Source organism: Castor canadensis, chromosome 1 (genome assembly GCF_047511655.1).
Source record: "Castor canadensis chromosome 1, mCasCan1.hap1v2, whole genome shotgun sequence".
NCBI lineage: Eukaryota > Metazoa > Chordata > Mammalia > Rodentia > Castoridae > Castor > Castor canadensis.
In genome coordinates this window covers 209,017,680-209,043,129 of record NC_133386.1, presented here as the reverse complement: position 1 = coordinate 209,043,129, position 25,450 = coordinate 209,017,680, and the positions used below count along the sequence as shown (strand labels likewise).

The following is a 25,450-nucleotide window of genomic DNA, read 5'->3' as shown; positions in this document are numbered from 1 at the left end:
ATAATAAAACAATAAAAAATAAAATAAAATATAGATAGATAACTAACATTGTCATTCAAAAAAAACAAACCAAGAGGGCTTTATCGAGAGGTGGGTTCCAGCCTGCCCTCGTGCGATACGGGGTGAGGGCCAGGCTCGCGTAGACTCCACTATGAGGCAGATGACCAGGAGCGGATCCGCTCCAGGTCCCGGGGGCGCCTCGGCCCGCGAAGCACTCAGGAGCGGGGGGGGGGGGGGGGGGGACCCTCCCACCTGGACAGTACGTGCTGGTCGCCCGGCCCCTGCCGCGTGCCCGGCAACTGTTGCTAAGGGGCGGGGCTCAGCCTGCCCAGCCTGGGATGCCCGCGACTTAGGAATATTTGGGTTATTCAAATGAGGCCCCGCCCCCGTTGCCATGGCGCCCGGCTCGCAACCCCGCGGCCGGAAAGAGCCGGAAGTCAGAGAGAGCGCCCGCAGCGGCGGAGGGGCCCAGGGCTGCGCCCCAGGGCCGGGGCACCAGGGCCCACCTCTCAGGTGAGAGCTGAGCTCAGCCTCCCCGTGTCCCTCGTGCTAGAGGGAAGCTGGGCAGAGGAGTGGGCGACAAATAGGCAGCCAAGCCAGTGGGGGTGAGCAGAAGACCCAGCCATGGTCCCAGATGTCAAATGTGGCCCCTTCGCCACACTGCCACCGACCCCTGAACCTGCTTGGGGCGGGTCCCCCGTCACTGACATGAGCATCAAGCCTTGCCCATGGAGGAGAGACAGGCAGGGACCTATTCTTTCCTGGGGGGTTCCAAGCCCTGCCTTCAGAGCCCCTCATATAGTTGGGGGGCCAAGTTGTTAAGGAGACCCAGAAGATGAAGGAGCCAGAGACTGGAGGTAGCCTGGAATGTGGAGACAGGTCCCCCAGGTTCCCTACTTGGGTGCATTGGTTAGTTTTCAAAGTAGCAGGGCAGGGTGAGCTCAGGGTCATGACAGATGGGGCAGGTTTCAGACCCAGTGCATGAGTTTGGGAGACAGTGTCTGTGCTGGGAGTCTAATAGCGATTTGAAGTTCACAGCCTTGAATCCCAAGGCCTTTTGGCTCACACCTTGTGGCCTGGCCATGGACAGGACCCTGGGCAGCCGCGTCAGGCATAGAGACAGCAGGTCACCCTGGCTGGCTCACACTCTCCCCGGGCCTGGGGCTGGCAGACCTTGCTGGAGGTGGTAGCATCTTCACAGGGGGTACAGTGGGGGATCCTCCTGGGAGGCTGGGACCTTGCTAGGACTGGAGAAAGGCAGAGGGCAGGGGAGATTCTGGCTAGAAACTATGTGCCTCTTCTTTGGGCTTCAGTGTATGGGTCACTTGCAGTGAGAGCCACTGAGGCCCACAGAGCCTGTGGGCCTCAGCTTGTCCCAAGGATAAGCATACCCTCCCACTGCTTCTGTCAAAGCCCAAATGACCACTCACCTGGCCTGAGATCCACTCTGCAGACATGAGCACAGCATGAAGCTTGAATTTCACAGAAATTTAAGAGATAAAAACATGGCCTACCAGGTACTGGTGGCTCATGCCTGTATTCCTAGCTACTTGTGAGGCTGAGATAGGAAGGATTGTGATTTGAGGCCAGCCTGGCCATCTCGAAAATAACGAGGATGGAAATAGACTGGAGGCATGGTTTGAGCAGTAGAGTGCCTGCTCTGCAAGTGTGAAGCCCTGAAATTCCAACCCTCAGTCCCACCTAAAAAACAAAACAAAAACAAAAAAAACAAGCCATGGCTAAAACATTCTAAGTCTATCATTGTTCAGCAATTCCTTCTGCAGGCATTTTTAGTGTCCTCTCCTGTGCCCTGTGGACAGAGCCAGCAAGTGTCCTTCCCACATGGAACCCATATCTTGTAGGGCAACGAAATAACTGTGAAAGAGGTGTGGAAGGGCATCTGTCTATTCAGAGAAATAAATCTGGGAAGGGTGGGTAGGATGCAGGAATGAGGGGTCAGTCAAAGCCTGGATGGAGCTAGGTGCTGGTAGCTCACACCTGTAGTCCTAGCTACTCAGGAGGCACAGATCAGGAGGATCGAGGTTTGAAGCCAGCCAAGGAGGCTCAGCTGGTAAGCCTGATGCAGGTAGGGGCACTCAGGACAAGATTCTCCGGAGGCCTGCAGAGAGGCTCTGAGGAACAGGGTGCAGGAGAGGCCAGTCTGCAGGAGATGGCTCAGAGCCGCAGACCGGGACCCCCTTCAGGGATAGATGTGGGAATTTGGATGAGATGTAACTCCTCGTTTGCATTAGAGGACATGGAGAGACCTCTGGGCCACCACCTGGATCTGTCTTTCTTCTTGTCAGCTGGACCAGGTCAGAATGGTCAAAGGGAACTCAGGCCCAGGCCCCAGGCTGACCACCACCACCCCCATACCTGCTTGTTTCTAGATGCTCTGACTTTGGCCAACCCAGCCCAGGTGTCACTGGGCACAGTGACCTGGCCAAGAAGCTAAAACATCTCTCTCTTGCAGGTGTCACCTGTGGACATATGCTGCCCCCTTGCCCGAATGTTTGATCCACAGCAGGAGGCAGCTACCTGCAGGTGGGGGCTCAGCCAGTGCTGGAGAGGGTGGAAGGAATATCAGAGACCCTGGTCCTCGATCCAGGCTCAGAGTACATCGGGTGGGGAAGAACCCAAAGCCTAGGGCAGCCCAGGAAGCCTGTCAGCAGTAGCTTGCTGCTGGTCACTGCAGGTGTCTAGTCCAGCAACCCTAGGCACACATCCTTCACGGGGCCCCAGATGGCAAGGCCTGGAGCCAGCACTCAATGTGTAGACACTGAAGGAAACAAAGACAGAAACAAAGGAAGGGCATCAACCCAGGCAGGAGGCTTGAGCCAAGGTTAGGGAAGGGAACTCAGGCTGTCCAAGCAGGCCCACAAGGACCCTAAGGCCAAGCCAGGCTGAGAGTCCTGCTGTGTGCCAGGTCCTGTCAGGATTGTATAGGAGTTTCTGCTGGCTGCAGATGTGAGCTGGAGCAGAAGTAGGAGGCCCTACCTTCTTCCTCTCCTGGCAGGTTGGATGTGGATGGACCCAGCCTGGGGTGGATCCCAGAGGCCTCAGCCAGGCACAGCCAGTGTCCGGGTCCGGGAGCTGAGCTGGCAGGGTCAACACAATCCCTCCCCGAACAGCAAGGGCCTGGGCTGCTGTGGCAGCATCCGAAGGGAGCGGCTGGTGGAGGAACATCTGTCCCCTGCCCGGCTGGTAAGTGTTGGACTCAGGGGCTCTTTGTGGACTGATGTTCTGTGCCCCCTTATTGCTGACGTCCAGCCTGCCCTCAGCCCAGCTCCCACAGCTAGATGCCCTCTATCTTTCCACCCTTGTGGGCCCTATGACACCCCAAAGCACCAGCTACCCCAGGTGACACAGGCAGTGGGGGTCAAAGCTAGGACTGAGTCGGGCTGGGATTCCAAATGCACTTGCTAAGACCACTGTCCTCAGACAAAGAGAAAGCCACTTGCTCAAGCAGCTGATGTCCTGCTGGGGAGACAGGGCAGAACTCTGCAGCACATGCACTGCACAGAGATTCAAAGTGCCAGGGAACAGGAACGCCCCTCAAGACAAGAGCCCTGGTCCCGGGCTTGAGCCCCCCATGGGAATGCTTACCCTGGGAGTCTGGGGATGGCTTAAGGCCCTCCTCCCTGAGCCATGGCTCCTCTACCCCCTCTTAGCTCACTGGGCCCTCAGGCTGTGGTGGGGGCCATCTGTATCTGGGCAGCAGGTGAAGGATTTCCTCAAAATCTGGCTTGGGAGCTCACTGTTGTACCCCGACCCTGAGGCCCAGAAGATTCCACAGAGCCCACCTGCAGCTCCTAGTATCTGGGCCTTATCACCCACCCACCATTGGCTTCCCTAGGGGGAGAGGACCTGTTCAGAAGCAAGTCCAGGCCCTCCCTCAGAATGACCTACCCAGCCAATCCAAAACCCACACACACTCGCCACGGTTCCTGATAATCCCACAACAGGTGGCACTCAGGGTCCTGGGAGACAACACTTGCATTTCACACATGTCCAGGAGATCCAGGACAGCAGATGGACCAGCAAGGCTCCCACCCCGAGGCTTACAGCATGTGTGTGCTTGTTGTTGGTTTTTTTAATTTATTGAACTCAGGGCCTCCTGTTTGCTAGGCAGGCACTCTACCACTTGAGTGACTTTGTGTGCTTGTTGTCCAAGGGTCTCAGGTAGACTGTGGGAGACGCTACTCAGCAGGGTGGGCTCTGGTCTCCAGCTGTGTTGTTGGGTCTGTTTCAAAGGTCTCATCTTGAGACCAGCACCCTGAGGGCAGTGCCCCCAGCCAAGCCATTATGACCGAGGACAGCATGAATAAGCCGGAGACCCCTGTCACCTGCTCCAGTGGGTGTCTTGCATCCAGGAACAGGGAGGAAACTGGGAGGGAGTGACGCCCTGTTGATTTCTGCAGCAGGCCCTGGCCAAGGTCGAAGACCTCCGACTGGTGCGGGTGCTGGAGATGTGTGTGGACACCCGTGAGAACAGCCTGGGGAATTTCGGTGAGAGCTGACTGGCTACACCCAGCCCAGGCCCCTGATATTGTCAAGGCTAGACATTTCCATTAAACAACTGTGTCTTTCTAGTTGTAAAAGCCAAGCCAGCAAACCTTGGACAAGATGTCTCTTTTCTTAGTGTTGACCGCCAGAACTGAGATATGTACCTGGGTCAGGCAGAGGTTTTAGCCCATGGCTCATATTTCCAAACTGCCCACCTCCCCCACCACCACCAAATGACTATGTCTAAACACCCACACCAGTATTGCAAAGTAGCCAAGGGTTAAAATGGGGCCCTGTGTGACACTGCATCCCAGTATTGGGAGCTCCCAAAACTTATTTTGAAATAATTTGTAATTTATGGACACACTGCAGAAATGGTACAAAGACCCCTGATTCCCCATCCTGCATTGCCATCTCACAATTGCCCATCTGCAATTGCCACATGGTTCTCTCTCTCTTTCTCTCTCTCTCTCTCTCTCTCTCTCTCACACACACACACACACTCTGTGGATGTGACATCCTATGTCTATCAATACCTCAGTGTGTATTTCCTAAGGTGGATGTTCTCTTAAATACAGTGCAATGATCAAAATCAGGAAATTGCACTGATACAGGGTGTTGTCTGTGCCACAGACCTATTCAGATTTCACCAGCTGACCCAACAGGAAAGATTCTTGATGTCTATAATCCTTGTGGATTTTGTTTGCATTTCCCTGATTCCAAGGGAGGTTGAGCCTGACCCATCTTGGTTGGTCTTGGTTTTCTGTTTGGCAATCACCTGCTAAGTCCCTGACAGCTCAGTGTAGCCACTCTGTGCACCTATGGTGGCTATTGCCCCACAGGTCCACCCTGTGCTCCTCTTCCCATGATTCAGGGACTCTGTCTTACCCTATCCTAAGAAGCACTCAAAATGTGGGCCTTCCCCTGACTGGGCTGTGCTGGACCCTGGTGGGGCAGCCCTGAGATTTGGTGTTCAGTGCTGCATGCTGACACAGACTGCCATGGGGGCCTGGGGGCCCATGGGCCAATGAGGGCAGGCAGTCGGGGGTTTATCCCATGCTCCCCAGATCAAGTCATGGAGCTCAGTGGCCTCATGGTCCTCCAGGGACAGCCTGTGCAGCCCTACCCCAAGGCCACCTTCTCATCTGCATCATTTGGGGGAGACTGCACAGAGGGAAGGTCATGTACCCGTGATGTGGAGAAAAAGTGGGAGGTTCAGGTAGGCCACAGAGGGCATCTGACCAGAGGTGCCCATGGGCTGAGTGCAGCCCTTCATGGACTGCCTGTCCTTCTTGCTGTGGAAACAGCTGGTGGGCAGCACCATCCCCTTGGTGTGGAGGGACGCTTCTATCCACAGGCTGGCAGGAGCAGTGGACCACTGTTTCATTGTTGGGGGGGCAGGTGTGAGGGTGCAGAAAGGTATGCAGGGGCATAGGGTGAGCTAACCTCTCCCTCCTGTGGTCCATAGCTGTGCATCTCCCAAACCTGAACCAACTGAAGCTGAATGGCAGCCGCCTGGGCTCAATCAGGTGAGTACCTGGCCTTACCTAGGGAGGGCAGGGCTGGAGTTGTCTAAAGGGGCTGGGACTGGGACGAGGCTTGTAGACCTGGAGCTAAGCTCACTGCTGGCTGGCTGTCCCTGAAGTCTGGCCCCACCCTGCTGACAGCGGGAGGGACATTCATTCCAGTATGAGTTCCCTCCTGGATGGCAGTGGGGTCCCTTCTGGGGGATCCCTATGGAGAGGATGAGGCTATGCTCTGGGGCAGACTGGTTCCCAAGAGTCCTGTCCCTGGGGTGTCATAGGGCCTCTAGCTCCCAGCTCTAACACCTTCCTCCTGGGGTCTGACTGTGTACACTTAGCTCTTCAAACCCCTATGGGGAAGGGGTGAGGAACTGCTGCATGTAGGGGATATATGAACCGAGGGCTGTCACACCAGGTCCTGTGGCTTGTGAGCCCCAAAAGTCCTCATTGGTCTCTGGCCAAGTGAGGGGTTTCTGGTAGACACCCCCAAACCAACAAAGGCTCATGGGGTCTCTTGATGCACCCAGGGCATCCATGGTGCCATGAGAGCTGGGAGCTGGAGGGAGGTGGCTACTGACCCCTCGAGAAGGGCAGGTGGGTGTGACCTCCAGCCTGACCATCCCTGTAAGCCGGACCTCACACCAGAGCAACCTATGCATCTGAACCAGGGGCTCCCTGTTGAGAAAGCTCGGGGCTCTCTCCCAAAGCTTCTTCATAGTTAGCTTTCATGAGATTGGAAAGAACAAAACCTAGAGAACAGCAGACTTTTTCCGGGGAGGTTTGAGCCAAGGGGGTTTTGAGGAAACACTGCTGGTTTTATGTGGCCCAAGCCTGGCAGTGTAAGACACAGGAATTCCATTCAGAATTCTAGAAAGTTCTCCAGCTGTTTGAATTGGACTCCAAGTGTCATACCCAGTTATTTCCAGGTGAGGTGATAAAAGTATTTATTACGCAACTTCACATTAAAGAGTTTCTTGATTTTCCTTATTTGTACTGCTGTTTGTCAAGTAAAAATCAAGCAGAATTCAACAAAACACTAAAGACTAAGAAATGGAAATAAAACAGTTGGAAGCTGTTGTCCTATCAGTAGCATCCCCGTCCCACCTCCCCAGCAGAACAGAGGAGCAGGGAGCCATAACTAGGAGGGGCATGGGACAACCTCCTCGCGGTGCACCTCCACACAGGACCCTACAGGTTCTAGCAGAGAAGTCTGCACCGTCCAGACCAACAAGGGAGCTCAAACAGCAATAAAGTATGTGAAAAGCGTGTACATTTAAATAAAGGACAAAAAAACTATAAAAGAGAAGCAAAAGGTATTATAAAACCAAGAAATAAGAAGTATGATATATAATAAGAAAACAAAACCATTCCGAAGGAAAATGGTCAGATCACAAATTTTTGAAAACACTCAGTTGTTTGATAGCAGCAGTGCAAAGTACGGTGAACCTTTGATTTCGCTCCATTATCAAGTACTGAACCTTGGTCAAATGGTGCCTGCTGACCTCCAAAGGCTGAAAATGAACAAAAACTTGTAAAAGGAGCTATCTGGTTAAACGGGATGACCCATAAACTTCTATTGTAAGTTAGCTGGCCACAGAGACACCGAGTGTGTTAAAATCTCAGGCAGTACCGTAAGGGCTGGGAAATAATTTTAATGTGGAGACTGTGAGTTCATCAGAAGCAAGGATCTTCTGCCCTGGAAATGACCAGTGATGCGAAGACAAGTGTTCTCAACGCGTGGGCGGTTGCCAAAGATCAGTGTGCCTCCCTCAGTAGTACCATGTGCAAAGCCACTGGCAGGCTCTGAAGCTCCCCAGGGAATTTGGAAACGGTTAAAAACAGCTGAGTGGACAAGTTTCGTGACCTTAGCTACTTGCGATTCTCTCCTTGCTGGGGATGTCTGGCCTCACTTTGTGTATCCTGTGCTAATTCTCAGGGTGGATTCTATCCTTTTCTTGTTGATTTCTGGGCATTCTTTTTATATTTTGGGTGCATTTAGACTTTCAAGACTCCTGCCTCATGGTGCCCTCCTCCTAAGCAAATGGTTTGCGTGGATTTGTCCCATCTGCCAACTCCAGCCTGTGCTTTGCATGTTATTTGGGAAGTTTGTCTACACGGCAGGCCACTTTTCTTCTACCTGCTTCTTCTACCTGTCTCACTCTTAACTCTGCAGGCTTTCAACCCAGCTTTCCTGCAAAGGTCTCTGGTTGTGGCAGGAGGCTGGGACCCAGCTTTTTTTCTGCTGTACAACCAATCTGTTTTCCTGTTGTCTGCCAAGCAATTTCCTATGGACTGTAGTCCCATCTGTCATTCGTCAGGGCTACAGCGTCTGTGAACATGTCAGGAACTCTGTTTCATTGGCTGGTCTACTTGCACACTGACACCATGCATCTGTCTGTGTGTCTTCACAACACAGGTTAAACCCTGCAGAGTCTGCAGTCCTTTTTCCACACTGACTTCCCTAGTACTGAAAGCTTAGTCATTCTTGCACTTGAATTTTACAATTACATACACATGCACACTTTTCTGGAATTTTTATTGGCATTTAAAAGCATTTATATACTAATTTGGGTTTACTTGTCAGCTCACGTACATGCACTGATGCACTGATGTAATCTTTCCATTCATATGTGCGTGTGTGTATTTAGGGGCAGGACTGGGATTTGAACTCATGACCTTGTGCTTGCTAGGCAGGTGCTCTGTCACTTGAGCCACACCCCCAGCCGACAATCCTCCTCTCAGATTACTGGAGTTATAGATGCATACCACCACACCCAGTTTATTGGTTCTTTTGCTGAGACTGAGGTTTGAACTCAGGGCTTCACACTTGCAAAGCAGGCATTCTGCCACTTGAGCCACACCTCCAGTCCATTTTACTTTGGTTATTTTGGAAATGGGGTCTCCTGAACTGTTTGCTCAGGCTGGGCTCAAACCACAATCCTGTGGATCTCAGCCTCCCAAGTAGCTGGGATTACAGTGCCCAGCCTGACTTTTTTTTTTTTTTTTTTGGTGTGCCAGGATTTGAACTCAGGGCCCACATCTTGAGCCACTCCACCAGCCCTTTTTTTGTGATGGGTTTTTTTTGAGAAATAGCAGAACTATTTGCCCAGGCTGGCTTCGAATGGCTATCCTCCTGATCTCTACCTCTTGAGTAGCTAGGATTATAGGCATGAGCCATTAGTGCCTGGCTGTTTTTATATTTTTAGTAGTTTTTAAGCCTCCTCTATACAGTTTACCTGTTAGGGTGTTCTCAGCTTCAGGTGACATCAGACAATGTCAAATTGGCCTAAATTAGGAGAAGCTGCTCATTCCTCAGGGCCTATTCCAGACCCAGACCTGAGGACACTTCAGCAGATGGACACCAGCTCCTGTCTTCTCTGTGAGGAAGCTGGGATGGGGGGTCCTTCCGGGGTTTGTTCAGTCTCATAGCCAAAGGCCTGGGGCTCCCATATGAGAGAAATGACCTTTGTCACTGTGCTTGTCTCCTCACAGGGCAAGTGGCTTCTGCAGCCACCATGGTCTTAGCACTGGAGGACTAGGAGAGCATATCCACTTTCCAGATGCCGTAACAAAAGACCACAAACTGGGAGGCTTAAACAGCAGACGTTTATCTCTCACATTCCTGAGGCTGGAAGCCGGAGGCTTGGGGTGGGCAGGCTGTCCTTCCAAGGCTTTGAGGGGAATCTGTCCAGGCCTCTCCCCGCTTCTGTGTTGCTGGTGATCCTTAGTGATCCTGGTGTTACAGAAACATCACCCAGCCTCCGCCTCCATCTTCATGGTGTCTTCCCTATGTGTGTCTCTGCTAACTCCTTCCTTGTCCTTGCTGGGTCCCACCCTATTCCCATATGATCTCATCTCAAACAATCATAGCTGCAATGGCCTTGTCACAATCCTAGGTGCTGGGGATCAGGATTTCAACCTGTGACCTGGGGACACCTTCACTCACGAGAGGGGACGCACCCTCCTCAAGTCCCCTGGGAAGAGCAGGCAGTGTCCCCAGAGTCCTTCCTCACACCCTCTAGTAAGAGCTGGGCCACACCACTAGTGAGGGATGGGATTACAACCCGAGTGGACCCACCAGATCCCCTGCCCACCCCACTGCCATGGGACCAGGTGACACCAGCCTCCTCAGAAGCAGTGATTCCCTGAACCAGAACCACATAGGCCCCACCACTGCTCAGAGTGGTGGTCATGAGGAAGGTCTCAGTTCTGTTGTATTTTTTGGTCAATTATTGCAAACTTAGAGCAATGCTATATTAATTTAGAAAAACTTTCACAGACCAGTAAAAACACTACAGTTTTCCTGAGTGGGTCTACTGTCTTCTTGAGTGGGTCTGCCTTGTCTTTGCTGCATGTCTGATGGGCTGTTGAGCATCGTGTTCATGCACTGGGTTAGTTTAGCTGGGTTCTATGTCCACAGCCATGTTATCAGCAGATCGTGACTGTGTCGCCACCTCACCTCCAATCCTTATGCTTTTCTCATCACACTGACCAGCATCTGCCAGCAGGCACTGCTTCCTCGTGAGCTCCACGGGCATGAGTTCTGTTTGCCTGTCCTCAAGGATGATGCTTGTTAGCTAGCCTCACACCTGTAATCCTAGCTACTCTGGAGGCAGAGATCAGAAGGATCCCAGTTAGAAGCCAGCCCGGGCAATAGTTAATGAAACCCTATCTAGAAAATACCCAACAGACACACACACACACACACAAAAGGGGGCTGGTGAAGTAGCTCAAGGTGTAGGCCCAGAGTTCAAACCCCAGCACTGAAAAACAAAAAGGGTAATGCCTGCTGCAGGCCCACATCTGTTACTGAGATCCTAACAGCTTTTCTCCTTTAATGTACCAATGGAACAAACTCCCTCGACAGATTTTGAAGTGTAGGTCATCCTTGCATCCTGATGACAACACTACTGGATGGAAATGAGTCCTTTTAAAATCACTGTGATGTTAAAATAACACTGACTTAGCAGTTTCACATCTATTTCCACAAACACAGCCCTTTGATTTGCTAGTATTATACTTATCTGGTTCTGGAATCAAGAGTCGACTCATAAAGAAGCTCTTTTTCAATTGCCCTAGTCTTTGAAACTTCTGTATAAGAAATTATTGTAGGAGATCCAGCCCAGGGTAGTTAAAACATACTTTTTAAACTGGGTTCTGATCTGGGGAGTCCTAAAGGCCTTTCAGTCAAGCCAAGTTTTCTGTCTCTGTCAGTGCCAGCCATGCCAAGGTTCCCAAGCTTTGTTCAACATGATCTTTTGATAGTTTTCACTGCCACTATGCCATCTCCACGTTTGCATCATTGCACTCTTTATCCTTGATCAGTCTTAGGAGGAGACTCAGCTCTGAATTCTGTTAATCTTCTGATCCTTCTGGTTGTCACTGATTCACCCTAACCTTGAGCACACCCTTCCTTCTGGGGGGTGGAGGGGAGGTGCTTTTCTAGCTCCTTGAACAGAGTGCTCAGCTCCATTATTTTAATTCTTCTTGCCCAAGCTGACCTCAACTTCTGTGTTCAAGTGATCCTCCTGCTTCAGCCTCCTGAGTAGTTCTGGACTACAGGTGTATGCTACCACACCAGGCTATTCTAGCTTTTTTTTTTTTTTCTTTTTGCGGTACTGGGGCTTGAACTCAGGGCCTTCACCTTGAGCCACTCCACCAGCCCTATTTTTGTGAAGGGTTTTTCAAGATAGGGTCTCATGGAACTATTTGCCTGGGCTGGCTTCGAACCACGATCCTCCTGATATCTGCCTCCTGAGTAGTTAGGATTACAGGTGTGAACCACCAGTGCCTGGCCTATTCTAGCTTTTTGATAAATTCATTTATAGATCTACCCATGTCTTGTCTCACATCTCTTTTCTCCTCCTCCTCCTCCTCCTCCTCCTCCTTCTTCTTCTTCTTCTCCTCTCTCTCTCTCTCTCTCTCTCTCTTTTTGTTTCATTTGCTTCTTAAGACAGTGTCTCCCTGTATAGTCCAGGCTGGCCTTCAAACTCACAATCTTCAGCCATGCACCAGTGGCTCATGCCTGTAATCCTAGCTACTCAGGGGGCAGAGATCAGGAGGATCTCAATTGGAAGCCTGCTCAGGCAAATCATTCAAGAGACCCTATCTTGGAAAAAAAAATCACAAAAAAAGGGCTGGTGGAGTGTCTCAAGGTGTAAGCCCTGAGTTCAAGCCCCAGAATTGAAAAAAAACAAAAAAAAAAACAAAAACACCTCACAATCTTCCTACCTCTCAGCTTCCCAAATGCTGGGATTACAGGTGTGTCTAAAACCTAGATTTTCCTTCATGTACAGCTTTACACAGGATTCCACAAATGGTATATGCTTTTTTTGTCATTAGTTCTAGGAATTTCTTAATTTTCCTATTAATTTCCTATTTACTCCAAGCTATAGAAAAGTCTAATTATTCCTGAGAGTTACTCCTCTATAACAACTAGAATCCCTATTTTCAGCTGGGCATGTGGCACCCAAAAGTAACAGGTTTCCTGACTCCCTTGTAGCTAAACCCTGTCATGTGACTCTGCTCTGAGCCACAAGCTACAAGAGGAAAGATGTGGACAAGCTCTGAAAAGAGAGGGAGTAAAACAACACCAGAGGACAGAAGACATATGGCTCATGCATGTAATCATAGCTACCTGGGAAGGAGGTGGGGTCCAGAGGACTGCAGTTCAATGAGAGCCTGGGCCAAAAGTCAAGGCAAGTGGTACACACCTGTAATCACAATTACGTGGGAAGCATAACGAGAAGAATTGAGGTCTAGGCTCAAGTGGCAGAGCACCTGCCTAGCAAGCACAAGGCCCTGAGTTTAAAACCCTAGTACTACCAAAAAAAGAACAAAGTCAGTTGTCCACAAATAGAGTTTAAAAGAATCACAGAGATGGAGGGAGATAGAGGAGGACTAATTTGTGCATTGGAATTTGTAATTGGACTCTCCACAGAAGTAAACTGAAATAGTAGAACAGAAAGAAAAATGTAAAGATTGAAGGAAGCTGGGCGCTTGTGGCTCATGCCTGTAATCCTAGCTACTTGGTAGGCTGAGATCAGGAGGATCAAGTTTCGAGGCCAGCCTGGAAAAATAGTTTGGAAGACCCCATCTCCAAAATAACCAGAGCTGCCAGGCACTGTTACTTCACATCTTTAATCCCAGATACTCAGGAGACAGAAATCAGGAGGATCGTTGTTTGAAGCCAGCCCAGGCAAATAGTTCATGAGACCCTATATTGAAAAAAAAAAGCATCAAAAAAAATGGCTGGTGGAATGGCTCAAGGTGTAGAACCTAAGTTTAAACACCAGTACTGAAAAAAAAAAAATATATATATATATATACATATGTATATAATAACCAGAGCATAATGGACTGGAGGTGTGGCTCAATTTGTAGAGTGCCTGATTTGCAAGCATGAAGCTCAAAGTTCAAACTCCAGTCCCACCAAAAATAAATAAATAAATAAATAGAAATAAAATTAAAGGAAACATCAGAAATAAAAGAAGCCTTTCATGTACAGATGGAAAGGAAGAAGTGAAGGTGAACCTCAGTACTGAAACGCACCTGACTTCCAGGTGAAGGCAAAGATTTGGGTTGCCAAGAGATCATGTTGTGTTTGTAAGAAAGAAAAGTGCAGCGTTCCTCAAATTTCTCCACTGAAACACTTGAACCCTGAAGAGAGCAGGGCAGTGCCCTTGCCCCCGTGGGAAGACAGTATGACCAAGACCGTCACCTCCGGCCTAACAGCCACACAATCAGAGGCAGCAAACATCTGTGAGTGGGAACAGAGGAAGTCTCTGGAATCTCTGTGAGCCCTGCAGAAGTATCCACTAGACACAATTTCCAGCCAGGGAAAGGGAAAAGCCATTTAAGGCAATAGACTGGATAAGCACTGAATCTTTGAAACTGAAAGACAAAGACTAAAGCAAACACGGAGATTAGGGCAGTAGCAGAAAACTTAAAAACCCTCCAGATGGGCTGCAGGGAGCAGAAGACATAATTGAAGGGGAGTCATGAGCTGGAGGTACTGCTGAAGAAATCCCCTCTCTGTGAAGTCATGGTTACTCAGAATCTTAGATGAAGGAAGTTTGCATGAGGAGGAAGGGAACAGCCCAGTGCTACAGGATCTGCAGGAAGAGCCTCCTGGTAGGGAAAAGGGCAGAAGCAAGTTCTCAGGCATGGACATTTATGGTGGGCTGCAGGAATGCATGGAGACTCTCTGGCTGCAGCAGAGATGGATAGGGAGAGACAGCTCCGGAGAGCTGGGAGGGCTGGGCCAAGCCACCCAAGTTGAAGGTTGCTCCCCTGGGCCAGACCTGCAGGTTCTCCCAGGGCTGGAGAAAGTAGAGGACCACCATACCCAAGACCAGGAGACTGCAGTAAAGAGGGAAAGGGGTGTGTGGGGGAGGTCTCTGGAGCCCCCTCCTCAGCTGGAAGTTGCTATAAGCCAGTCACAACCATCTCAGAACCTGTAGCTAGGTATCATGGGTGATGGCTTGACACCAGGCCTCCCCTGGCCAAAGACAGGGCTCTCCACCCGAGGACAGCACTGACCACCCCAACCGCCTTTTGCAGAGACCTGGGCACCTCTCTGGGCCGCCTGCAGGTGCTGTGGCTGGCTCGCTGTGGCCTGACTGACCTGGATGGCATCAGCTCCTTCCCAGCGCTGAAGGTGGGTCTGTAGCACCAGGAATAGGGAAGGGGGACTAGATCAGACCCTGGCTGAAATACCCATGTGGTCCTCCCTAGGAACTCTATGTCTCCTACAACAATATCTCAGACCTGAGCTCTCTGTGCCTGCTAGAGCAACTGGAAGTACTGGACCTTGAGGGCAACTGTGTGGATGACCTGGGTCAGGTGCGGTACCTGCAGCTGTGCCCACGGCTGGTCACGCTAACGCTGGAGGGCAACCTGGTGTGTCTGCGGCCGGCCCCCGGCCCTTCCAACAAGGTGTGGGTGCTGTGGGTCTCAGCCAGCATGTGCTCAGGAGGGGTACCCATAGGCCAGGGACCTATCCACATATTCCCCATGGCTTGTTCTCTATTGCTGGAAGCCTGGAAGCATGCTCTGAGCCAGAGCCCTAAGTTCAGGGCAGCTCCATGGTCCAGAGGAAACCCAGGACTCTGGCTACAGGTCTAGAGAGTAAAGTCACACATCCTGAGTGAGGGAAAGCCCAGTCCCTGCAGTCCACCTGATGGAACAGCATTATGACCCCTGGCTCCTCTGCCCTGTCCCATGGCGGTCTGCAGGAGGGAGCCTCAGGACACAGCTGGCCTAAAAGGCCCACTGGACCCGGGTCTACTGTCCCTCTTCCTCTACCTTGCAGGCACTCCAGGGCTACAACTACAGGGCAGAAGTAAGAAAGCTCATCCCCCAGCTGCACACCCTAGATGAGGTGCCTGCCACACGCACTGACCTGCCCCACTCCCGGAAGCTAAGCCAGGACTGGCTCATGGTGAAGGAGGCCATCAAGGAGAGCAGCCTGCTGGACAGCCTCCTTCCCCGGTTGGGTAGGATGGACACTTCTTACAGACTTTGCCACTGTACCCCACCCCCCAACTTAGAAGAGACCTCCACTGCCCTCTAGGACAGGCCTGCACCAGTTCCTCAGAACAGGCTCCCACCAGCCCCCCTAGGACAGGCCTCTACTGCCCCTAAAACAGGTCTTCACCAGTCCCCAGGCCTCTTAGAGATGGGAGAATGTATGTCACACCCACACCCAGCATTATCTCCTGGTACTAGTGGGCAGTACTAGTGGGTTCCCCATTTGTGTGCAAAGGAAGGGGAGGATCTGAGGCTGAGGCTTTCCCTGAAAGGAAAAGGACCTCAGAGGCAAACTTCAGGTCATACAACTTCTTGAGTGATAGGGCTATGTTCTGTGGTCAGAGACTAGAGCTGGCCAACTGGCATGGGCTGTGGTGACCTCTGATTCTGACCCTGGGCAGATCATTCCCACGGAGCCACTATGCGAAAACTTGACCCAGTGCTATCCTTGCCTGAGACCCAGCCCGGGTCTCTTTCCCTACTGGTCCCTGGGGGACGCCTGCCTGAAGGCCTGCTTCCTGAGGATCCAGTCCCAGAAGACCATGCCAGCAACCTCACCCATGGTAACTGACCCCCTGGCTAGAGCTGACCCTGATGCACCTTAATACCAGACCGAGCCCAGACACATCCTCTTCTTCAGGTGCTGGGCAAGTCCTCTGTGGGAATCCCACAAAAGGCCTGTGGGAGCGTAGACACCAGTGCCAGGTACACCCTCCCTACACCCCAAGGTGAGCCAGGACTCCAGCCTCCCACAGTGGACCATGACCCAGAGCCCCTCCGCCGCAGTGGACCATCACCCAGAGCCCCTCCCCCACAGTGGTCTATCACCCAAAGTCCCTTCCCCCACAGTGGGCCATCACCCAGAGCCCCTCCCCCACAGTGGACCATCACCCAAAGTCCCTTCCCCCACAGTGGACCCATCACCCAGAGCCCCTCCCCCACAGTGGTCTATCACCCAAAGTCCCTTCCCCCACAGTGGGCCATCACCCAGAACCCCTCTCCTCCCCCACAGTGGACCATCACCCAGAGCCCCTCTCCTCCCCCACAGTGGACATTCACCCAGAGCCCCTCTCCTCCCCCACAGTGGACCATCACCCAGAGCCCCTCTCCTCCCCCACAGTGGACCATCACCCAGAGCCCCTCTCCTCCCCCACAGTGGACGTTCACCCAGAGCCCCTCTCCTCCCCCACAGTGGACGTTCACCCAGAGCCCCTCTCCTCCCCCACAGTGGACCATCACCCAGAGCCCCTCTCCTCCCCCACAGTGGACGTTCACCCAGAGCCCCTCTCCTCCCCCACAGTGGACCATCACCCAGAGCCCCTCTCCTCCCCCACAGTGGACGTTCACCCAGAGCCCCTCTCCTCCCCCACAGTGGACCATCACCCAGAGCCCCTCTCCTCCCCCACAGTGGACATTCACCCAGAGCCCCAAACTCCAAGTAGACTAAATCAATATTCTGCCCTGCAGCCACTCTGGGCCAGAGCTTGAGGAAAACAGCCCGTTTCCACCCCAGGCATGGGCACAAGCACGAAGCAGATGACCCCACACAGGCCAGATTTGGCCACCTGTCCCTCCACTCCAGTGTCTGACCCTCTAGACAGCTGTAACCTGGCCATGGCCTGGAGGGAGTTTGGCCTGTGGTTGGTGCCACTCCCTCTGCAAATCCTACTACCATGTGTCCTTTCTGTTTTGGGGGGATCTGGGCTGGAGGCTTCCTTGCCTAACTAGTCACTGGGCCCCATGATACCCAAAGAAGTTGATAAGGGAACCAGAAGCCAGTGGACCATCCCAGTCTCATATCCATTTGGGTTTGGGTCCAAGACCAGCATGGCTACAGCTCTCCCTCTCCCCACCTCAGCCCCCTTCCCCTTAGGCAGTGGGAGTCCCAACAGGAAGGGGCTGCAGCCCCCCTGGACACACGGAGGGTTTCTGAAGAACAAGAGGACCAGGCTGGGCTGAAGACATCCACGAGCCCCCCAGGCCTGGCCTCAGGTACTGTACCATGCCCAAGAATGACCTGACTCCCACCTGGCAAAGGAGCCCCCCCACCCACCCAAGACCAGCACACGGTAGCTCAGCCTCCTCCTCAGCCAGGCTCTGAGAGGCTGGGTAGTCCTCTCTTGGGGTGGGAGGCTTGCAATCTAGGAAGGGTCAATCCCAACCATCCCCCCTGCCCATGGGACCTGGAGGCCAGCTGGGATAGATGCAAGAGAGGCATTCTACAAAAGGAGTGTGTGGGCTGAATCCAGAGGGGTCTAGACCGAAAGAATGAGCCATCTGAGAGGTAGGTAGGGATCAGGGGTGTTCACAACAGCGTGTGCCCAGTTCTTGGGAGAGCAGGCAGGAGGCCAGGAGTGGGGAGGAAACCACCAGGTCTGCCAGGAGACCAAGGCAGGGAAGGATGCCACCGTAGCTTCACCCCAGACAGGACCTGTGCTGGGATGCAGAACTAAGGAGTTGGCATGGAGCTGGAGAGAGGGATTCACTCCAAGGAACACTGGCTTCAAAGTGGACTGCACTCTGAAGCTACAAGGTAGAGGTCCCTCACCCAGCAAGCCTAGAGAGGGATGCTGCAGGCATGGGAAACAGGAGCAAGGGCTCGAAGATCGGAAGATTGACCTTCTTGGTGGGAGGAAAGAGGGCAAAGAAGCCAAAGCTTTGCCTTTCTATGGGCTGGCTGGTTCCTGAGCAGGGGGCAAAGAGAGGGCCTGAGCTAGTCTACAGGGACACCCAGTGGACAAGGATTGCAGAGGTCAAGGAAGAGCAGGAGGGCGGCCAGTGGAAGCAGTGGTGACTGGAGTGGTCACAAGGCAGGGACACTCTAGGAAAAAGGTGCCTGCGCTTCCTGCTCCGGTTCCCAGACCCAGGTAAATACCAGGTGACCCTGGCCGTCTGCTTCACTGTATAGCAGGGACTTAGGAACTGGCCTGAGGCCACCAGCCTGTGACCAGGCCCTCAGGCATGGGACCCAGATGACCTAAAGCCAGAGCCCTGTGGCTTTTTGCCTGCCCCAGAGGAAGGCAGTCCAAGTAATAGAAGTCATGGGGCTGAGGGCCACAGCTTCCCTGGAGAGCAGAGGAAGAGGAGCAGGGTGTGTTAACTGGAAGACAGGGGTGCAGCCACATGTAGGGGCCATGATGGACACTGAAGCCCTCTCTGCCTATGGTGCAGACCTCCCCAGGCTGCTACTATGGGTGAGCAGTGACCTCCCCTGTTGTGATCCCCTGTCTGATGGGGCTTCTCTGACATGTTGTCTCTTTCTTTGCTTTCTAGGGCATTCCAGGACCTTGGGCAGTCACCTGATTCCTTCTCCCCCCAAGTACCCAATGACACCTGATTCAGGCAGCATCTCTCCCCGGGGATCTGTAGACCTGCCCTTCAGAGGGCGTAGGCTCAGAGGCCTGGGCAGCCTAGGGCCTAGCTTGGGTGAGGGACCTGGTCTGGGTGAAAGGTTGGCTGCAGTGACTTCCCTAAGAGCCCTAGAGGTATCCTCAGGCCCCAGCCCTCGAGCTCAGGGGTGTCCAGACACAAAGCCAGCACCGGCTCCAGCAGCCAGACCTCCAGGCCTCCACTGCCTGTGTCACCTGAACCCTATCCCCTCAGCCCATTCCCAGCCTTAGCATACCCCCACACATACACTGCTGTGCTTGCCTCAGTTGGGGCCAAGGGATGCCCTTGAGATCTTCGGTGCCCTTTACAAAATTCTGACCTCACAGACCCCAGAGCATCTGGGTGGGTATATGGGTGGGAGGTGGGCCTGGCACTGGAAAGGGTCCTTCTGGTGGAGGGAAGTCCAGGGTTTGGAGCAGCCAGGGGGCAGCAGAGGTAAGAGCCCAGGTCAGGTCTGAGACAGGGAGGGCCCACCTCCCCACCACTGCCACCTCTTCCATGGGGCCTGGCCTTCCCAGAAGGAATGAAGCCAGGCCAGGAAGTGGCCTTTCCAGAGAGGGTGGAGCCCAAGCCAAGGTGGCTGGAGCTAGGGCTGGGTTCTTCACATGCCCCAGGGCTCTGAGCCGTGGTCTCTGCTGCCCAAGGTCCGAGCTACTGACCCTAGGCCTCTGAGGGCACAGCCAGACCTCCTACCCCTGGTGGATCTGTGGGTTTCCCTGAGGTTGGGGTGGAGGGTAGTTCTCTCCTCTTGGGGCAGGATGCCCCAGAAATCAAACGAATCATTCTCAACTCTCGGGTGTACAGAAATGCGATCTACTTTGTAGGCAAAGTTGGTTCAATAAATTAGGCAACTGGCACTGCCTGCCAGGCTCCACAGCTTTACGCCCGCCGGGACACATCCACGGTGATGGGTGGGCAGCTGAGAAAGCGGAAGCCGAATCTGCTCTCCGCTGTGTTCTGCACTGACAGGGCCACCATGGGGCAGCTTCGGTCCACGGTTTTCCGGCACACCTGCGGAGCGACCCGGGCCTGAGAGTTGAGTTTAGCAGGCAGGCGAAGGCGGACCCCAAAGGAGTGGAGCCAGCGCACTTACCCGGACTTTGCACTCCCTCCTTGCGGGGCAGTCCTCAAGGCACAGCCCAGCCTCTGCGTGGGACCAGACCGAACGGGATGAAGCCAACCGTGTTCCCCCGCCTGTGCGTCCGCCCTCCCTCTGTGCCCCAGTTCGCTCACCCGGAATGGCAGGCAGGAGCTGCGGCTTCTCGGTCTTGGCGCCTTCCGGCTGCGCTGGAACCTCTCCGGGGTGGAAAGGCTTGCGGGTGCTTTGGCGCTGCAAGATGCCCCGCGTCCTGACGGGGTGAGGGGTCATGAGGGCCACAGCGCGCCTGCGAGAGGTGTTCCTGGCAGGGACGGCGCCTGGGAACGTGGAGGGGCTGAGGGGCATCTTGAACAATTCGGGGCGCGAGCCGGCCTGATGCTGAGGAGTACTGGGCAGGGCTGTGGTCCCGCTGGAGGTAGGGCTTAGGAAGGTGGGAGCGGTCCTGGCGAGGGTATGGGGGACGGGTTTTGCTGGGGCGAGATCCAGGAACTTGTAGTGCCCACCCCAACTTTCGGCGTCCAGCTCTGGCCTCCCGCGCTCGGCCCTTGCGTGGCGGTTGAGGCTGGCGCGGCTGCTCCTTGGCGTTCGCTCCAGGCCGGGTCTCTGAGAGCGGGAAACGGTCAATGGACCAGTCGGTGTTGTCAGCATATGTCTTGGAGGCAGGGGTCACACGATGTGGACTTTGGTACTCACTGAGTACCTGAAGAACCAGCAGGGGTGTGTCGGTCACCCCCACCCTGCAAGGCCCGTCCACCCCCTCCCTTGGCTGGGACTGGCACTGACTTGGCCCTCAGGGTTCAGGAGCAGCGTCACACAGCCCTGGCTGAAGTGGATGTGGAAGGGGTCCTGGCGCAAGGACACCGGCCGCCGCTGCTTTTTGGTGCTGCTGGTTCCCTCGCCCCACACCTGGGAAAGGTGGGGGGTGCTGAGTGAGAGGAGGCGCCGGCCGGGTGGGGCCCTTTGGACTCTTGAGCAATGGGGCGCACCGTGATGTGGTGCCCCGGCGGGAGCAGGGTGCTAGGCGGGAAGCGGTACATGCACACCGGGAAGCTGCGCACGACCTGCTGCAGCACGAAACCGCCCAGGTCGACCGTCTGCTCCGAAGACTGGTTGAGGATGCGGATGAACTTCTCCCGGCGGTTCACTGCCGCGATCTTCAGGCAGCAGCTGGGGCGGGGAGGGAGGACTGTGCAGGACCAGAGGGTCCCACCCATCCCAACAGCCGCCCACCGGGTTCTGATGGTGCACTCATGGCCGGGCGGCCCCCTCACCTCAACTGGTGCCCTGGATACCGTTGGCCAGGGTCTGTCTGGGGCTCCAGAGCCGTCTTGCTGGGAGGGTGTTTGTGGATTTTCTGGAGATCTAGAGAAAGGAGCTCTTTGGGGATGGAGGCCCCACATGGAGGGTCCAATGGGGATGTCCCCTGCAAGGCAGGCCAGCCCTGCAGCAAGTGGAGTGTACGTGGGAGGGGAGCAGTGCCAGGGTTCTGATGTTGGACTCGAGGGGACTAAAGGACCTGAAGATAGGGTTGCAGAAGGGTAACAGGGAATCCTGCCCCACTCGACCTTCTGTGTCTTTGCTGAAGCTCCTAGAGCATGTCTGGATCTGCTCGGCAGAAGTCAAGCCTGTCACCTGTGGCGGGTACTCTGTCACCTTTTGCACTTGAGAGTGTAGGACCAGCTGGCAGCTGCTGGAGTCAGAGCCAGCATACCCCGAACTGCTGGTGGCCACCCAGGGCAGGGACCTCCACTGCAGCCTCTTGCCAGGCTTCTTCCGATGCTTGCCAGGGGAATCCGAGTCCCATGTGTCCAATGGTGGGGAAGGATGAGACTGGAGCCCCCTGGGGCCGTGCTCTGATTACTGGCTGCTCTGGCACCCAGACCCCAGCCCTGTCCTCATCCAGCCTCCCCAAGAGAGTGAGTGGGTACCCTGGGTTGTCCTCGGGGTATTCAGGAGTCAGACCTGGCTCATGGTAAGACATTGATGGCCCAGGAGTCCCTTCCCTTCATCCCAAACCCACTCTGCAGACCAGAGTTGAAGCTTGGAGTGGTTAAATGACTTGTCTGGGGACACTTAAGGATAGAATGGGACCTGGTCCACTTCTGCCAAGCCAAGCCCTCCCTTCCCCTGGCCCCTGGGGATTCCCTGCTGAACGCAGTTACTTTTGCTGGGAGTTGAAATTGATGCTGGTGAAGAGACTGGGATACCAGTGGGCAATGCTGTTCCAATCCACATCCTCCAGCCGGAAACCCTGGCCAGGAAGCAACAGACAGGTGGCTGTCCCCTGTAGCAGGGATCTACAGGCCTTGTCAGGCCTGTGAAATGCCTCACGTGGGATGCCTTGCTCACCTCCCCAGCAGAGGGAGCCTGATCATTATCAGATAAGTCGCTGGGGTCCATTAGAGTCTCTGCAGTGACCACCTGCAAGAGACCACAGACCAGCATTGGGGAAAGATACCCCCTCCCCCACCGGACCTCTCCCCTGTGACCTCACCAGTGCTTTGTGTCAGGACTGCAGGTCACACGATTCCTCCTGTGGAGGCAGCCTGAAGAGGGCAGGCTTTCCAGGCAGGCCAGGAACCCCACCCAACAGAGGCACCAGCTAGAGCAGCCTGCTGGTTCCCAAAGAGGGCTGGGGAAGGGCACCCGGGAGACAGGAGGGCTGGGGGGCTCAAGCCCACCTCCACACTGCCAGTCTGTGACCGCACTATGTGGTCCACCCAAGAGGAGCAGGCCAGTTGCAGGAGGCATGACTTTTGGAAGGTCTGCAGCTCAGCCTCCAGCTGCTGCAGCGTGTGAAGGGTCTGTGTCAGCCGATTCTCCAACTGCTCCTTCTCCTGCTCAGAGGAACCAGCCAATGAAGAGCCTCCTTCAACTCCGCCCCCCAAAACCAGCCCCTGTGTACCTGCCAAGGCCCAGCCCAGCTCCCTGATCCCACCCCTCACCAGCTGGGCTTGTTCCTTCTGTGCTTTCAGCTCCAGGGTCAGCTTCTGGACCTGGTTCTGCAGGAACTTATCCTGACTGCAGGAGCTCCTGGGAGGAGGGGCAATCTCAGAAGCCCCCACCTCTGGGTCAGGCAGGGGTTCCTGATGGCAGGTCAACAGCAAAGGAGAGGCCCCACTGCCATCACACCCTGAGGGCACACAGGGTAGCAAGCCAGGGCAGGTTACTCTCTGGCAGGTCTGGGCAGGGGTCGACAGGCTTGGGATTAGGGTTAGGTTTACAGCACAGTAACTCTTATTCAGAGTTAGGGTGGAGAGTTGGGGGTCACATAAGGATTAGGGCTAAAAGCAAGAGTCAGGGTGAGGATTGTTTCATGGTTAGGGTTGGTGTCCAAAACCAGGAGTTAGGGCAGTACAAGAGCTGGGTTGGGCTGGGGTTTCATTGCTGACCTCTCTGGGGGAATCCCTGCCACCTCCTGCAGGATGTGGCACTGCCGGGCATTCTGACCATTCTGGATGGCCCACCGTAATGCCTGGATCTCCAGTTCTCTCTGTTCCCACAGCAGACGCAGGGTGCGGGGATCAAGGGACTCAGGGGCCAACCTGCAATTCCAATGCCCCTGCCACTTGATCAGGCCTGACCCTCTGACCCAGCCCAGGAGGGTTGGGCCACGCTTTCCTCTTGTCCTTACTTCAGGTTGAAAGAGACCACTGGTGTACACTGGGGCTTGGCGTCCTTAGGTGTGCCAACGGGAGACCCCAAGTCATGGCTGGTTGGCTCTCCACCTGCTGGGGCCAGGGGCACCTGCTCCTCTTCAGACTCCTGGAAAGACTTGGGGGCCATGCTCGATGTTGGTCAGGAGCTGGGAGGAGACATAGAGTCTGCCCTTGTGTCCCAGATGTGGGCATCCCGCGGGACTCTCTTTGTGTGTCAGAGAGGCCCGGACAATGCTGCCAATTCATAGGAGGTCACTCGGAGGAGGCTCATATATATGTGTCCAACCCACAGAATGTGGGACTACTGGTGACATGGATGTCCTCGTTTGTGTGTTTCAGGCCAGGGTAGCAGGTCACTCTCTAGGCAGCATGTCCCCAATGTGTCCACACATTCCCTGCTGTCTCCTCTCTGTCCCCCTTACCCTCAACCTACAGCAAAAGTCAGAGATGCTAGGACTTTGCCTGAGATCCTCACTCACGTCCTTCCAGCCCAGGGTCTCGTCTCACCCCCCCAACACTCACCTGTGGCCTAAGCCCTTATAGCAGGCCTGGGGAGGAAAGGGTTCTATACTGTTGCCATGGACACTGCCACCCAGAAGGGGAGGGGCTGTTTGTTACCGGGAGCCTCCAAGGAGACCCAGCCCAGAGCCACTGAGTTCTGGGTCAGCCCAGCCTGGAGGTATGAGGGGCTAGGCTACTGCCCAGCGAAGCTGAGCCAGGGAACCACTCAGGGTCCTGGAGCCCCTCCCTAGCCAGTGGTGATGGGTGGATTTTGGGGTCACTGATGTCCTGTGGTTGAGCCCACCCCTGTGAGTGAGTCTTTTTTGTTTTTTTTTTTAATTTATATGTGCATACTGTGAGTGAGTCTTGAGACCACACACTGACCTAACCTGAAGGGAAGCTGAGGATGGTTGTAAGTTCAGGGAGGGGCAGTGTTGAATACTAACCAGCAGTGGTACACCCACCAGCCTCAAACCTCAGTGCCTAGCACTCACCTACCTAACCCATGTGCTGGAAGCCTCACCTTCCCCATCCCATCTCCACACACCCTGGGCTACCGCCAGTGGTGGTCCAAACCAGGAAGCCCTGGGGACATTGCTTCCACCCTAGGACCAAACTGAGGCCTAGCATGCACCATCCATACCTTCTATCTCATACCTTCAACCTCCTTTTGTGGGTAAGGGAGACAAAGAGGTGCGTCCCCCCACAGCCACCCCAAGTGCAGACAGCCATGAGGCTGAGGGCCTGGCCACCCAGCTGGCTTGGGTTAGCTCACTAGGGCAGCAGGGGAGGGGGTGGAGGAGGGGCTCCAAGCCCGCCTAAGTGTGCAAAGACCTGGGCCTCTGCAGCTCTGGAGGGCTCTGGGCCCCACTGGGGGCGGGATGGAGCCTCAGACAAAGAGCCCGGGCCTTTGTCCCAGGCAGCCTCAGGGCGGGTCCCCTCCCCCATCAAGGCTGCAGGGCTCATCAGCTCTGCCGGGTCCTAAGGGCTCTACCTCTTTTCTATAGGAGGGGGCGGAAATCACCACTTCCCAACCCGTGTCCCTGGCCCTGAAGGGCCAACACCGTGGGGCCGGTCGGGGAAGGAAGGGGCGGCTTTGGGCGCATGCCAGGATGGCATGACTTCAATCCGGCGCCCCCTCCCTGGGCGGGGACCCGTCACAGAGAAAGGCTACGGAGGAAGTGAACCGGGAAGCGTGGCGACACACCTGCGCTGACAGGCACCGCAGCTGCAGGCACGCC

The 25,450-nt window shown here is 54.6% G+C and overlaps 2 protein-coding genes across 6 annotated transcripts; one reads left to right on the top strand and one right to left on the bottom strand.

Annotated features, from left to right (window-relative positions):
• Window positions 1-401: 401 nt before the first annotated feature.
• Lrrc56 (leucine rich repeat containing 56) lies at window positions 402-19,812 on the top strand. 5 transcript variants are annotated; one of them, XM_020181934.2, is made up of 13 exons: window positions 402-513; window positions 2,474-2,544; window positions 3,017-3,204; window positions 4,422-4,509; window positions 5,975-6,035; window positions 14,592-14,688; window positions 14,766-14,966; window positions 15,343-15,526; window positions 15,962-16,123; window positions 16,201-16,288; window positions 17,087-17,200; window positions 17,419-17,552; window positions 18,834-19,812. In XM_020181934.2, the coding sequence occupies exons 3-13, from the start codon at window positions 3,022-3,024 to the stop codon at window positions 19,178-19,180; spliced, it is 1,659 nt and encodes a 552-aa protein (XP_020037523.1). In that variant the 5' UTR covers window positions 402-513; window positions 2,474-2,544; window positions 3,017-3,021; the 3' UTR covers window positions 19,181-19,812. The 5 variants fall into 5 exon arrangements, with proteins under 5 accessions (XP_020037523.1, XP_073908074.1, XP_073908060.1 ...); XM_074051973.1 differs by lacking the exon at window positions 17,087-17,200; XM_074051960.1 differs by lacking the exon at window positions 17,087-17,200 and having other exon boundaries at window positions 450-513; window positions 14,766-14,873.
• On the bottom strand, window positions 19,770-23,873 carry Lmntd2 (lamin tail domain containing 2). The gene is given in 13 exon segments (XM_074051989.1): window positions 19,770-19,961; window positions 20,044-20,096; window positions 20,184-20,556; window positions 20,558-20,749; window positions 20,833-20,955; window positions 21,036-21,216; window positions 21,321-21,530; window positions 21,533-21,889; window positions 22,212-22,300; window positions 22,399-22,470; window positions 22,731-23,082; window positions 23,442-23,617; window positions 23,701-23,873. Coding segments are annotated over 13 exon segments (2,445 nt in total). The 5' UTR covers window positions 23,836-23,873; the 3' UTR covers window positions 19,770-19,829.
• Between the last annotated feature and the right edge of the window lie 1,577 nt (window positions 23,874-25,450).